The sequence below is a fragment of the Pseudophryne corroboree genome, chromosome 1, assembly GCF_028390025.1.
Source record: "Pseudophryne corroboree isolate aPseCor3 chromosome 1, aPseCor3.hap2, whole genome shotgun sequence".
NCBI lineage: Eukaryota > Metazoa > Chordata > Amphibia > Anura > Myobatrachidae > Pseudophryne > Pseudophryne corroboree.
Genome location: NC_086444.1, coordinates 316,540,587 through 316,556,919, shown reverse-complemented (window position 1 = coordinate 316,556,919; position 16,333 = coordinate 316,540,587). Strand labels below are relative to the sequence as shown.

The window sequence follows — 16,333 nt, the reverse complement described above, 5'->3', positions numbered from 1 at the left end:
CGGCACCAGCAAGCGAGGTCTTGCTTGCTGGAGCCGGGTGGACGCTGCTGTGAACGGCGGCTGTGACATCCTCCAGTGCTGCTCTCCATCTGCCCGTGGCTCTCCCGGTCTCTACTCCCGCATCTCACTTCGACTTTTTTTAAAGTCAAATTGAGATGGTCAAAAAGGGGGCCAAAACGTGGATCGGCAGCTATTCCGCCGATCCACGTGCTTTTCGACAAGTCGAATTCATCGACTTGTCAAATAATTTGGGGTAAGATTGAATAGGTCGGAACCCCTTTCCGACCTAAAAAGTCAAAAACTGACGTCCTTCCCGACAGACGGCAGCTTTCGACTTCAATTGAATATACCCCTTAGTAAATTTACCCCTGGGTCTCATTCTATGCCTAGAACTGAGTGCACTTTGTACCACCCCTTAGTAATTTGGCATAGATAAAATCTGAAACACTCAAGTATGCCCCCCACATTCTCATACCCACCCGTAGTATGATCTTATCAAAATAATGTTATCCCAATTTTACTTCTGCCACTAGTTACCTGCTATTGTTTATCCCCCCCCCCCCCCCCCCGTTTTTATTTTTTATTTCTTCCGCTCTTCCACCCCACCGTGTGTTTTTCCTGTAATGTTTACCTCCACTGATTGCACACCACGCCATTGCGCCCTACATACAGGGTACATCATACTACTACATAAGCGTCAGTTTTCCCATATATGAACTTGGCCCTTGTATGGCTCACCTCCCACAGTGTAACCTTCAAAGTGCGCCCAACATGGCTGCCCCATATGGTACACTGGTGGATGGGATGAAAAATACATAGGCCTGATGGTTTTGATGGAACCCTACTCTGAACTGTAGGACTCTGAAATCACCCCCATTTTGTGTCATCTCTTCTAGGGGTAGACTATTCCACCCAGGGTAATCCTACGCTGTGCGCCCAAGATGGCTGCTGCACCTGGTACCTTGTGAGGGTGGAATACAGTACCTTTGGAAGTTATTACCCAAAATGCCTACACCAATCATGCATTATGCTTTCTGTGTGCTTAAGGTTTTCTTTTATGTCGATGTTGCTGATCTATTGCTGTATTACTCAAATCCTCTGTATCATGTGCATTGTTTTTGATATCTGTAAAGCGCCTTGAGTCCTGTTGGAGAAAGAGCGTTATATAAAACGAGTTTTATGGTAAGAACTTACCTTTGTTAAAACTCTTTCTGCGAGGTACACTGGGCTCCACAAGGATTGGACAATGGGGTGTAGAATAGGATCTTGATCCGAGGCACCAACAGGCTCAAAGCTTTGACTGTTCCCAGAATGCACAGCACCACCTCCTATATAACCCCGCCTCCCAGCACAGGAGCTCAGTTTTTAGTTAACCAGCCCAATGCAGTAGCAGGAAAAGAGACAACAACAGTTAGTAGCCACATACACCACACTCTTACGACAGGAGAAGTGCCAGCGGCTAATGCCATACCAACCCAAAGAAGCTAAGTGCGTCAGGGTGGGCGCCTTGTGGAGCCCAGTGTACCTCGCAGAAAGAGTTTTAACAAAGGTAAGTTCTTACCATAAAACTCGTTTTCTGCTGCGGGGTACACTGGGCTCCACAAGGATTGGACAATGGGGATGTCCCAAAGCAGTTCCTTATGGGAGGGGACGCACTGTAGCGGGCACAAGAACCCGGCGTCCAAAGGAAGCATCCTGGGAAGCGGCAGTATCGAAGGCATAGAACCTTATGAACGTGTTCCCGGAAGACCACGTAGCCGCCTTGCACAATTGTTCAAGGGTCGCACCATGGCGGGCCGCCCAAGAAGGTCCAACAGACCGAGTAGAATGGGCCTTAATGTGAACAGGAGCAGAGAGACCAGCCTTCACATAAGCATGTGCAATCACCATTCTAATCCATCTGGCCAGGGTCTGCATGTGAGCAGGCCAGCCACGTTTGTGAAATCCAAACAAAACAAAGAGAGAATCAGATTTTCGGATAGAAGCCGTTCTCTTCACATAGATACGGAGAGCCCGTACCACATCCAAAGACCACCCTTTGGGAGACAAATCAGGAGAGACAAAGGCCGGAACCACAATCTCCTGATTAAGGTAAAACGAAGAAACCACCTTAGGTAAATATCCGGGACGAGTCCTAAGAACCGCCCGATCACGGTGAAAAATCAGATATGGGGAACTACAAGACAAGGCACCCAGATCCGACACTCTTCTAGCAGAGGCAATAGCCAGCAAGAACACCACCTTAAGAGAAAGCCACTTAGGGTCAGCTGAACCGAGGGGTTCAAACGGAGGCTCCTGCAACGCCTCCAAAACCACCGACAAGTCCCAAGGAGCCACAGGCGGGACATAGGGAGGTTGGATACGCAACACACCCTGAGTGAAAGTATGAACATCAGGCAAAGTCGCAATTTTTCTCTGAAACCACACCGACAAGGCAGAAATATGAACCTTTAGGGAGGCCAGACGCAGGCCAAACTCTAGGCCTTGCTGCAGAAAAGCCAAAAGCTTGGCTGTACTAAACTTGGAAGCATCATAATTGTTAGATGCGCACCAAAGCAGGAATGCCAGACCCTATAGTAAATCCGTCCAGAAGCCGGTTTCCGGGCCCGCAACATAGTTTTAATGACCTCTTCAGAAAAACCCTTAGTCCTCAAGACGGAAGCTTCAAGAGCCACGCCGTCAAAGACAGCCGGGATAGGTCCTGGTAGACACAGGGGCCCTGAACAAGGAGGTCTGGGTGTTGTGGAAGTAGAATTGGACGCTCTGACGATAGGCCCTGAAGGTCTGAGACCCAGTGCCGTCTGGGCCACGATGGAGCTATGAGAAGCAGATTTCCTTTTTCTTGCTTGAACTTCCGAATTACCCTGGGCAGGAGAGACACCGGAGGGAACACAAACGGCAGCCGAAACCTCCACGGCACCGCCAGCGCATCCACGAATGCTGCTTGAGGATCCCTTGTCCTTGCTCCGAAGACCGGAACCTTGTGATTGTGTCGAGACGCCATCAGATCCACGACTGGAAGATCCCACTTTTCCACGAAGAGTTGAAACACTTCTGGATGGAGGCCCCACTCGCCGGCATGCACGTCCTGACGACTGAGAAAGTCCGCTTCCCAATTCAGGACTCCCGGAATGAATATTGCCGATATGGCCGGTAGATGGCGTTCCGCCCAACGTAGAATCCGTGAGACTTCCTTCATTGCCAAACGGCTTCGAGTGCCGCCTTGATGATTTATGTAAGCCACTGTGGTGGCGTTGTCCGACTGTACTTGAACAGGACGGTTCTGAATTAAATGCTGGGCCAGGTTCAACGCATTGAAGACCGCCCGCAATTCCAGAATGTTGATCGAGAGGAGAGATTCCTCCTTGGTCCACCGACCCTGAAGGGAGTGTTGCTCCAGCACCGCGCCTCAACCTCTTAGACTGGCATCTGTCGTCAACAGGACCCAATTGGATATCCAGAAGTGACGACCCCTGCACAATTGTTGGTCCCAGAGCCACCAGTGTAGCGAAAAGACGGACCTCCGGAGTCAAAAAGATCATTTGAGATCTGATCCGGTGAGGCAGGCCGTCCCACTTGGCTAGAATCAGCCTCTGGAGGGGGCGAGAATGGAATTGAGCATACTCCACCATGTCGAATGCTGATACCATTAGGCCCAGCACCTGCATTGCCGAATGTATCGACACTTGCGGACGAGAAAGGAAGCAACGAATCCTGTCCTGAATCTTCAGGACTTTCTCCTGAGACAAAAACAACCTCTGGTTGTGAGTGTCCAACAACGCTCCCAGGTGCACCATGCTCTGAGCAGGAACCAGGGAGGATTTCTTCCAGTTGATGAGCCACCCGTGGGCTTGTAGAAACCGGACCATCATATCCAGATGACGCAGGAGAAGATCTGAGAATTTGCCAGGATTAACAAGTCGTCCAGATACGGCAGTATCCTGACCCCTTGACGGCGGAGTACCACCGTCATCACCGCCATAACTTTGGTGAAGACTCGCGGAGCCGTTGTTAAACCAAAAACTGATAATGTAGGTTGCCAATAGCGAACCTCAGGTATTGTTGATGTGACACTGTAGTCCCCAGGTTCCAAGGCCAGAACTATAGAGCGAAGGGTTTCCATACGGAACTTGGAAACCTTCACAAACCTGTTCAATGCCTTGAGGTTGAGAATGGGCCGGGAGGACCCATTCGGTTTCGGGACTAGAAACAGCGGAGAATAGTACCCCCGGACCCCCTGAGCAAGAGGCACCTGTACGACGACTCCTGTATCCAGGAGGGTCTGTACCACCGAGTGTAGAGTGTTTGCCTTTGTCTGGTCCAAAGGGACGTCTGTCTGGCAAAGTCGATGAGGGGGTCGGTATTTGAAGGCTATGGCGTAACCTCGAGTGACGACTTCCCGTACCCAGGCATCTGAAGTGGTCTTCCACCATTCCTGGGTATACCCTAGAAGCCTGCCCCCCACCCTGGGATCCCCCAGGGGGAAGCCCGCCCCGTCATGCGGCAGGCTTATCGGTCTTGGCAGCTGGCTGACGGGCAGCCCAGGCTCTTTTGGGCTTCGGCTTACCAGGTTTGGAAGTGCGGGCCTGCTTATGGTACGCCTGACCTTTTGCTTTACCTGAAGGACGAAAGGGGCGAAAGGACGTACCTTTAGCCTTCGATACAGAAGGAGAGGTATTAGGCAGACAGGCAGTTTTGGCAGAAGCCAAGTCAGCCACAATCTTATTTAAGTCCTCCCCAAACAGAATATCTCCCTTGAAAGGGAGTACCTCCAGGGTTTTTCTAGAGTCCAGATCCACAGACCAGGATCTCAGCCACAATATCCGGCGAGCCAGGACTGACGTAGTAGAGGCCTTGGCTGCTAGGATACCGGCATCAGAAGCCGCCTCTTTAATATATCGAGAAGCTGTGACAATATATGACAAGCATTGTCTAGCATGGTCAGAAGAGATTTCAGATTCTAACTCCAAGGCCCATGCTTCAATAGCCTCTGCAGCCCATGTAGCTGCAATAGTGGGCCTTTGTGCAGCACCCGTGAGGGTGTAAATCGCTTTCAAACAACCCTCCACACGTTTATCCATAGGCTCTTTTAGAGACGTGATGGTAGTGACAGGTAGAGCTGAGAAAACCACCATCCTAGCCACATGTGAGTACACTGGAGGAGGCATTTCCCAATTTTTAGATAGCTCTGGTGCGAGGGGATAGCGAGCCAGCATCTTCTTTTGAGGCACAAACTTCGTACCCGGGTTTTCCCAGGGTTCCTGACGTATATCCACTAGGTGGTCAGAGTGAGGTAAAACTTGTTTAACCACCTTCTGACGCTTGAACCTATCTGGTTTCTTAGGAGGGACGGATGGCTCGGGATCATCCGTAATCTGTAAAATCAATTTAATAGCCTCCAAAAGATCAGGAACATCCACATGTGAACTACCCACCCCATCAGCAGTATCTGTGTCAGAATCTGTGGGGTCAGTGTAAGTGCCATCTTCATCAGACGAGGTGTCAGTGACAGCAGTGGATTGTGAGGAGACAAGAGCTCGCTTAGAAGACCCCTTGGGCTTGGGCGAGCGAGGGTCAGACTTTTTAGTAGTCAGGGACTGGTTCAACTTCTTCAATTGAGCAGATAAATTGTCCGCCCACGGCGGGTTAGCTGCAGGGACCACATACGGTTGTACCGGCATTGGGGGTCCCATAGGGGGTGTTAGTTTATTAACTAGCGTATGCAGAAGCGTGGAAAAAGCAGCCCACGGTGGGTCATTATGTACCTCTGTTGCTACAGTCCCACTGGGGGGCAAGGAGCCCCCAGAACCAGAGCCCACAGCTGCTATATTCTCCTCATATGGATCTGTGGCTTCAGCAACACCTGCAGTGTGTACCGCCCCAGAGCCGTTACCTTCAGAAGCAGACATGATATAACTTGCAGTATCAGGTAACACAGTACAATTGGCAGCAGCACAATACCTCTTACCCAAACCCCTGCGCAGTGTAGTCAGCACAAGCAGAGATATAGGAGAGATATGGTGACTAAAATCACAGAGAAAAATATGTATTAAAGTATATCTTGTGAAAATCCTATATAAAACCTGACGCACCAAGCCCCCTCAGGTTATAGAATATAGGAATAGCAAGCTGAGTGAGAGACACGAAATGGAAACTACTCAGCAAGCTAATGCACACACATATAGTCACAGTTATACAATGCAGAGGTTATTACCAACAATAATACTGCACTGGACCAGCTTATATAGCTATGTAGTCAATAGATATAACACTGCACAGTAAGAACTGGATGTATATCACAGGGTAATTGTACTAGAAAACCCTGACTAAATGCACTCTTTCTTAACAAACACTGTCTAAAAGGCAGGTAGAATACTTAAGAGTCATGTAAAGTCACAGCGCTGACAACCAGGCGGCTTTACACAGGAGGATTTGCCCAAGCAGTCCCAGGAATAGTGTAGCTGAGAGAAATGGCGCCCAGACACTGACAGGGAGTGAGGGAGAGACAGATATGCAGCTCCAAGGCGGGAACATTTGCGGGAAATTGCACCCTGGGGCTGGGGGAGGGGCTCCAGCTCTAAGCCTTATCCCCCTGTTGGCAAAAACACCGGGTACTGTGGGCTACTATTAAAATGGTTTTAAGAGAAAACCTGACCTGCACCCATGCCCTGGTGATCTAGTGGGATCGCCTGTACTGCCACAGTGTCCACCGCCAGCAAGCGTGGCCCGCCTCCCACTGACCGCGCTGGATCGCGATAAAGTACGGGTCCCGCAAGCGGGACCCACTCACCACCTCCCGAAGCGCGGCCACGCGATCCCGGAGAGCCCCCGTCGTGTGTGCCTGACCAAGGAAGAAAACCGGAGCCTCCTGCTGTAGTTACCCGGCAACCAGGGCTCGGGAGTGTACAGCGCTGCTGGAGAGAGCTGGAGCTGCAGCAGTGAATGTCTCCTGACATTTACACACCGCTGCTGCCCTTGTAGTCTTCACTTTTTCTTCAAAAAAGCTCTTCTTAGGGCTGCCTGGAGCAGCACCTCTGTTATGTGCCTGCTATCTGCGGCACCAACTACAAAACTGAGCTCCTGTGCAGGGAGGCGGGGTTATAGAGGAGGCGGCGCTATGCATTCTGGGAACAGTCAAAGCTTTTCAGCCTGTTGGTGCCTCGGATCAAGATCCTACTCTACACCCCTATGTCAATCCTTGTGGAGCCCAGTGTACCCCGCAGCAGAAAATTATATTGATCATGGAATATAATTTGGAATATATATGGAATATCATTTTATCAACCACGATTGAACAATCTCCAGGGAGTACCAATGGTAATGTCCTCAATAGAGCATATCCATATTTCAGTAATCTTTGCCTTTAACTTTAAACGTGCTTACTTTTTTCTAGAGATGAGCGGGTTCGGTTTTACTCGGTTCACAAAACGGCATCTTATTGGCTTACGGATGTCTCGTGTTTTCAGATGTCGCTTTGAGAACCGAGTAAATCCGAGTAAAACCCGAACCCGCTCATCTCTACTTTTTTCTCTCTGCTGTGTATCAGGGGAGGGCGCCTGACGGTTATCTTGGGAGCTATGCTCGATCCTTCACAGCAATAATGGGAGACTGAAGAGCATCTTGTGAGGTGCCAAGGGAGGGAGAGCACTAGGAATGTGCAATTGGAACTGGCGCTGTGCTCGACGCTCCACAATGGCACTGGGTGGCTAGATTAATGTTTAAGAGAGAAAATGGCGTATTTTACCCAGCCATCCATCAGCGGCTCTGTCTGCTTGTCTTCTATACTTCATGCATCAATCGGCTGTGGTTAAAATCACCGCAGTGTTCAATAGCGTTGATAAAATTATATTCTTTACTAAAATGGACTTACTATTGCTTTTGGTGCAGACACAGAGTTTTTTCTTTTTTGCCCAGTGAATGAATTATGATTTTATGAACATTGTAAATAAAATTGTGTTTTTAATATTTACATGTTACGTTTGATTTATTGATTAATTTAATGACGCACTTGCACCTTCCCCTGATCACCTGCACATAGGCCCTCATTCCGAGTTGTTCGCTCGGTAATTTTCTTCGCATCGCAGCGATTTTCCGCTAATTGCGCATGCGCAATGTTCGCACTGTGACTGCGCCAAGTAAATTTGCTAAGAAGTTTGGTATTTTACTCACGGCATTACGAGGTTTTTTCTTTGTTCTGGTGATCGGAGTGTGATTGACAGGAAGTGGGTGTTTCTGGGCGGAAACTGGCCGTTTTATGGGAGTGTGTGAAAAAACGTTGCCGTTTCTGGGAAAAACGCGGGAGTGGCTGGAGAAACGGGGGAGTGCCTGGGCGAACGCTGGGTGTGTTTGTGACGTCAAACCACGAACGAAACGGACTGAACTGATCGCAGTGGCAGAGTAAGTCTCGAGCTACTCAGAAACTGCACAGAAAAATCTTTTCGCAATATTGCGAATACTTCGTTCGCAATTCTGCTAAGCTAAGATTCACTCCCAGAGGGCGGCGGCTTAGCGTGTGTACTGCTGCGAAAAGCGGCTAGCGAGCGAACAACTCGGAATGAGGGCCATAGGGGGTTATTCAGGTTTGTTAGCAAACCAAAATATTAAGCAATTGGGCAAAACCATATTGCACTGCAGGTTGCGCAAATGTAACGTGCAGAGATTTAGATTTGGGTAGTTTATATTGTTTTTGTGCAGGGTAAATACTGGCTGCTTATTTCTACACTGCAATATAGATTTCAGTTTGAACACACCCCACCCAAATCTAACTCTCTCTGCCTATGTTATATCTGCCCCCCCTGCAGTGCACATGGTTTTGCCCATTGGTGTGCTTTTTTGGTTTGCTAACAACTCTAAATAAGGCCCATAATACAGCTTTCTTTCAATGAAGCAAACACACCCATACTTGCGCTATGTTAGGACACCTCTTTCTTGCCCTGTCCCAACTCTCCAGGCCAGATGGGCATATGTGCTCAAAATCAGGCAAGTTGGCATAGCAGTCTGGTATCTGGACATGCATGGTACTCTATGCAATCTGACCCAATGCTTGCACTGCGGCTGCCTCAAAATGTGTAGCTACCTGTGTATAAACATTATACAGTACATAAAATAAATGTATCGATTACAGCTCTTAAAAAACTAAATTAAACAAATAATTAGTATATAAAACAGAGTACAGTAAGTGCATTGCATTAATCTATTTTACAGTTCACTAACAATACTTTAACCATTAACCACTTCATGACCAGGCATATTTTATGTCTTCAGCATTATACCTCATTTCCCTGATGTGCTATGCGCTGAGAATAACTGCTTTATGTACCTCAATGAATTTCACCTGACAGGTCCTTACTTTGGTCGCATAGTGAAAAAATAACTTTAAGTGCATTATAGGGAAGAAAAACAATCAAGATGAGCAAAACAATGTTCTACAACATGATACTTACTGGAATGCTTCCTCTTACCCAGTTATTACAACACTACATTTACCCCCAACACGTCTAGTTCTGGTAAAAAAAATTTTTTACTTTTTAAAAAGTAATTCGATTCTCTAATTGTTTCTACATTTAATCTATTGATGGCGCATGTACCAAATCTCCCCTGCTTATAGATTTAGTGGATGTAACAGCATCTGACACGTGGCCACTGTTAGCTATAAATTATACTAGTATACCCATGCAGACAAGAGAGAAAGCTGCTCGCTACACGTGAGGAAATTGGTGATTATGCAAATTATTTCTTGTGGTTAAGGGTAAAGTCCCACAGCCAGTGCTGCAAGTATGGAGGTACGTGGCGGTACTGCATACCGTTAAGAAATTGCCAGCCGGTACGCAGTACCGCCGGGCCGTCCACCATACCTGCAGTCGCTGCTATGTGGGGGGAGGAGAGCGCAGCGCCTCTCTTGCCCCTCAATGCTCAGTGATGTCCGGTCTCCGGCGACGGCGGCGGGGTGAATCTCAAATGAGGCACCGGCTTGTTAGCCAATCAGAGCTCGCGGACCGGCAGCCGCGACTCCTGATTGGCTGCCAGTCCACGAGCTCTGATTGGCTAACAAACCGGCGCCTCATTTGAGATACCCGCCGCTGGAGACCGGACTCACTTCACTCACTGAGTTTTGAGGGTCAGGAGAGGAGCGTGCCACGCTCTCCTCCCCTCACATTATCACATAGCAGTAACAACAGAGTCAGCAGTGAGCAGCAGTGGAAGGGGGGTGGGCAATGTGGGGCAATGTGTATCTGGCATTGTGGGGCAATGTGTATCTGGCACTGTGGGGGCGTATCTGGCACTGCTGGGGGCATTTGTTTATCTTGCATTGTGGGGCATTTGTGTATCTGGCACTGTGGGGCCTTTGTGTATCTGGCACTGTGGGGGCATATCTGGCATGGTGGGGGCATTTGGCCACACCCATCTCTTGGCGCGCGCAAACAGTACCACTAAGACATTTTTTCTACTTGCACCACTGCGCCACAGCGTACAGGTGGGCAGTGACTGCAAGTTAGAACTGCTGACCACTTTAGAGCCCATGGTGGTATAAAATTGTGTTGTACAGCGTGTGACCACCATACTGAAGAATCTGCACAATCACTGAAGGAAAGAAGCTCCATTATGAAAATTAAAAAAGTTAATCTGCAAAATGTGACATTACTAAATATCATCTTGCATTAAGGTGCTAACGGCCTCATTCAGAGGTTTATGTACACCCAATGTTTACACAAATTTCAGATGTTTTTGGACTTGTGCAGAAGCCGCACTGCGCATAGACAGATCTGGGTCTGCGATACTGTTCCCCAAAAGCCACAGCATTACTGACATGCTGCTGCCATTTGGGGGCAGTGAAAGGCAGCATGCCAGAAAACAGGAGCATGTCTGCCCCGTTTTCTGGGTGTGCTGAAGAAAGAGGCTGCAACATTGAACATATTTCGCTGGCTCCAACAGTGTTATTTCGCCGGACATCCTGAGTAACCTCAAGGCTACTCATATACTATATTCTCAATAGTCACGCAGTTGGTCCGATGCGGCGTCTACGGCTGCAGCAGCGGATCACAGGAACCTGCAGTGGGCACCATTTAAGACTAGATGCATCCTGTGTCTTTTGCATATTTTAGCACAGCTGCTGCTTACAAAGACGCAGTAGCTGTAGCTATATCATCCACCTCTGAATCAGCCTCTATGCTCTGTATATGTGCAGATATCCAACTGTGTTTGCTCATAGATACATAGGGGTATATTTACTAAGATTCGTAATTTCCGAAAATAGGTCAAAGTTCAATCACGAATGACATCGGCAGTGTAAAACTGCAACTTTTTGAATTGATTACGACTAATTTACTAAACTGTCGTATTCGTATTTTTCTTTGCTTCCGATGTCGATGTCATTCGTGTTTTTTTACCTAATTTGACGGCAGTGATTAGCAAAACACTGCCGTTTTTTTTTACAATCAATCTCGGCCGGATCTGTGTGATCCGTGCTGGGGTTCGTATTTTTTTTTTTTTTTTAATTAAACAAAGTAAAATCCTAAAAAAAATTGCGTGGGGTCCCCCCTCCTAAGCATAACCAGCCTCGGGCTCTTTGAGCCGATCCTGGTTGCAGAAATATGGGGAAAAAAATGACAGGGGTTCCCCCATATTTAAGCAACCAGCATCGGGCTCTGCGCCTGGTCCTGGTCCCAAAAATACGGGGGACAAAAAGAGTAGGGGTCCCCCGTATTTTTAAAACCAGCACCGGGCTCCACTAGCTGGACAGATAATGCCACAGCCGGGGGTCACTTTTATATAGCGCCCTGCGGCCGTGGCATCAAAAATCCAACTAGTCACCCCTGGCCGGGGTACCCTGGGGGAGTGGGGACCCCTTCAATCAAGGGGTCCCCCCCCCCAGCCACCCAAGGGCCAGGGGTGAAGCCCGAGGCTGTCCCCCCCCATCCAATGGGCTGCGGATGGGAGGGCTGATAGCCTTTGTTGTAAAATAAAAGATATTGTTTTTAGTAGCAGTACTACAAGTCCCAGCAAGCCTCCCCCGCATGCTTGTACTTGGAGAACCACAAGTACCAGCATGCGGCGGAAAAACGGGCCCGCTGGTACCTGTAGTACTACCACTAAAAAAATACCCAAAAAAACACAAGACACACACACCGTGAAAGTATAATTTTATTACATACATACACACATACATACATACATACTTACCTTATGTTCCCACGCAGGTCGGTCCTCTTCTCCAGTAGAATCCAAGGGGTACCTGTTGAAGAAATTCTACTCACCAGATCCAGTGGTCCAGGCTCCTCGGCAAATCCAGGGATAATCCACGTACTTGAATAAAACAAAAAAACGGTTGCCCGACCACGAACTGAAAGGTGACCCATGTTTGCACATGGGTCACCTTTCCACGAATGCCAGAAACCCACTTTGCCTTCTGGCTAAGTGGGTTTCTTCAGCCAATCAGGGAGTGCCACGTTGTAGCACTCTCCTGATCAGCTGTGTGCTGCTGTCCTCACTGACAGGCAGCACGCGGCAGTGTTACAATGTAGCGCCTATGCGCTACATTGTAACCAATGATGGGAACTTTCTGCTCAGCGGTGACGTCACTTTAGGTCAACCGCAGGGCAGAAAGTTCCCATCATTGGTTACAATGTAGCGCATAGGCGCTACATTGTAACACTGCCGTGTGCCGCCTGTCAGTGAGGACAGGAGCACACAGCTGATCAGGAGAGTGCTACAACGTGGCACTCCCTGATTGGCTGAAGAAACCCACTTAGCCAGAAGGCAAAGTGGGTTTCTGGCATTCGTGGAAAGGTGACCCATGTGCAAACATGGGTCACCTTTCAGTTCGTGGTCGGGCAACCGTTTTTTTGTTTTATTCAAGTACGTGGATTATCCCTGGATTTGCCGAGGAGCCTGGACCACTGGATCTGGTGAGTAGAATTTCTTCAACAGGTACCCCTTGGATTCTACTGGAGAAGAGGACCGACCTGCGTGGGAACATAAGGTAAGTATGTATGTATGTGTGTATGTATGTAATAAAATTATACTTTCACGGTGTGTGTGTCTTGTGTTTTTTTGGGTATTTTTTTAGTGGTAGTACTACAGGTACCAGCGGGCCCGTTTTTCCGCCGCATGCTGGTACTTGTGGTTCTCCAAGTACAAGCATGCGGGGGAGGCTTGCTGGGACTTGTAGTACTGCTACTAAAAACAATATCTTTTATTTTACAACAAAGGCTATCAGCCCTCCCATCCGCAGCCCATTGGATGGGGGGGGACAGCCTCGGGCTTCACCCCTGGCCCTTGGGTGGCTGGGGGGGGGGGACCCCTTGATTGAAGGGGTCCCCACTCCCCCAGGGTACCCCGGCCAGGGGTGACTAGTTGGATTTTTGATGCCACGGCCGCAGGGCGCTATATAAAAGTGACCCCCGGCTGTGGCATTATCTGTCCAGCTAGTGGAGCCCGGTGCTGGTTTTAAAAATACGGGGGACCCCTACTCTTTTTGTCCCCCGTATTTTTGGGACCAGGACCAGGCGCAGAGCCCGATGCTGGTTGCTTAAATATGGGGGAACCCCTGTCATTTTTTTTCCCATATTTCAGCAACCAGGATCGGCTCAAAGAGCCCGAGGCTGGTTATGCTTAGGAGGGGGGACCCCACGCAATTTTTTTTGGCAAAAAAATGCACTTTCCAACCCCTTCCCACTGATATACATGCACGGATCTCATGGATCCCTGCATGCATCTCAAATCACGAATAAAAAAAGCAGGTCTGTTTTTTTTTAGGACTTTTTTACGAATTGTAATTTTTCACGGCAGTGTTTTGGGTTTTTTTGCTTTGCACTTCTTAGTAAATGACCGAGATTCATACTTAAACAGGCGTAATTTGACCGATGGTGTATTCATTCGTAATTTTTTACCTGAACTAGAAAAAAATTACGAATGCCCTCATCACTGCCGTGATTAGTGTTTAGTAAATGACCGAGATTGACCGAGATGACACTTTGATGAAAAAACGGCATCTCGGTCAAAATCGGGAGCTTAGTAAATATACCCCATAATGTGAAATCAAATTTACCTGATCTCAGTAACATCAGATCTGTCCAATTTCTGCAGTTCCAGCTTTGCAGCCTCCAGGATGGGCAAAGCTTCTGCCAGAGAACTCTCTGCGTCCTTCTTCTCCACCGCAATCACCTTATTCTGCTCCTCTATTTCTGCAGCCTTCTCTTCAGCAAGCTTTCTTTTCTCCTCAGCTATAGAAACAATAACATAACATGACTTAAGACTGTGAGAAGGATAGAGGGAGATGTGCATATGCAGGAGATCTTTTACATGCCTATGCCTATGGATGTCTCGTTGTCACCAGCCCATAAAGAAGAATGACTACGATTGAGGATTCACCCTTCTGTTAATAGGGCTGTTATTAATGACACACTATGAGGGGAATTAGATTAGCCACGGAAAATGACATTTAAAGTCTAGGTAACTGGACGTAGTTTAACCTGCAGTCAAAATTCAGACAGGTCTATATTCTGGCTGTCGATATTTTGACCATGTCTATAGTTTGATCATCAACATTTTATTCTATCTATAAATTAATATACTATATTATGTCCCTATTTACATTTTGAGTCAACATATTGGGGTCGATTCAATTCAGCGTGCTGATAACAGCGCCAGGAAGGAGGTCCCGAAGCTGTTCAATTCAGCGCGATGTTAAGTCCAACTACAGGATTTCTACTTGCACCCCTCCTGAGGTGCGAGCAGAAATCCAACAAAACTAGTGCTGTAATGCTGTTTTGTGCCTTAGCGCGGCGCAAACAGCATTGCAGCAGGGCACTTAAGTCAGAGAATGCCAGTTCTCGCAACTAAACACCAGGTTTAAGGCACGAGTTCTGGCATTCTCCGACATAACAGCGTGCTGAATTGAATAGCTCCGGGACCTTCTTCCCGGTGCTATTATCAGCATGTTGAATTGAATCAACCCCATTAATTGCTGACATTTTGGTTGTCTACATCATGTACCTGTCGACATTACAGTGTCTATATTCTCAATGTAGGTATAATATACCACACCCCATATATGTCTACAACAGAGGTGCTTGTTCAACCATTAAGGACTTGAAGGAGAGAGTATTTATATGTGCACCCAATGCATGCTCACTGTACTCATCTCTCTGCATGACTTTGTGTATTACTCACCAACTGCAGTATTGACTGATATCTCATCCAGTAACGCTTCACATGCGGCCGATTTCTCAGCTAATACCACCTTCTGTTCAGCCAGCTTTACATTAAGCTCAGCCAGTTGCACAGTAGCTTCCTTCAACTTGTCAAGACCCCCTTCCAGTCGTTTGCACTGTGCTGCAATAAGAGACAATATAAAAGTAAGACTGGTTAAATACCAAATAGTTATAAGTACTGTACATTTCATTTGAGCATCTTATTAATTATATTACTATACACTCACTTACTCCATTGGTCACCAAAGTCAATGTAAAGTGTAAATATTTGCAGTACAACACTCTCTTGTGGGCAACGAGTCATCATCCTAACTCTTTAAAATCAAACTTGCCTATCTCAAAGTTTTTAAGGATATTGAGAAATAACTGTCTCCTCATTGACTGAGATCCAGCTACAAGAACATGTGGAGAGAATTGAAGAATGTGGGTATAAGTTTTCTATGGGAAGGAGATGCCTCACCAAAGCTAAGAAATTATTTGATGCTGATCACAGGACAACTAAGGGAGCTAATAAAAAATGGACAGAGTGATTCTAAGAAGCACATGTGACACAAACTTACAGAGGTCCAATAAGAAAAACTGTCTCCTGGTCACCACTGATCCAGCTTTCAAGAAAATGCATGGTGAATCACCAATTCTGAGTGTAAGTGGTCCCAATCTTAAGGACTTTGGGGGTCATTCCGAGTTGATCGCTCGCTAGCTACTTTTTGCAGCCGTGCAAACGCATAGTCGCAGCCCACGGGGGAGTGTATTTTCGCTTTGCAAGTGTGCGAACGCCTGTGCAGCCGAGCGGTCCGAAAAAGTTTTTTGCAGTTTCAGAGTAGGTCTGAACTTACTCAGTGTCACAATTGAGGGCTGGTGTTGGTAGCGGGAAGCCTCAGTTGTAGGGGCTGACGGGTACTTAAACTTAGGAGGCGAGATGGGACTCCTAGACATGCGCAGGAACTGCAACACCAATGCCCGAAGCGGTGACCACGACAACTGGTATTGCCTTTAAGGGTTTTTATTTAATAATAAAAGTCATAGAATGTGCAACAAACAATAACTGTCATAGAGAGTCTCTGAATTCCTACTGGTTTGAGACCAGTAACCGAAATGTTAGTTTGAAGTGCTTTGGATAA

The 16,333-nt window shown here is 47.5% G+C and overlaps 1 protein-coding gene across 2 annotated transcripts in view; it reads right to left on the bottom strand.

Annotated features, from left to right (window-relative positions):
- DNAH10 (dynein axonemal heavy chain 10) overlaps positions 1 to 16,333 on the bottom strand; it is a 712,041-nt gene that overhangs the window by 57,729 nt on the left and 637,979 nt on the right. For both annotated transcript variants that reach the window (XM_063964569.1, XM_063964570.1), the window contains 2 exons: positions 15,172 to 15,333; positions 14,048 to 14,222 (listed from right to left, as the gene is read on the bottom strand). In XM_063964569.1, the coding sequence (XP_063820639.1) occupies positions 14,048 to 14,222; positions 15,172 to 15,333 (337 nt within the window). The remainder of the gene's footprint in view (positions 1 to 14,047; positions 14,223 to 15,171; positions 15,334 to 16,333) is intronic.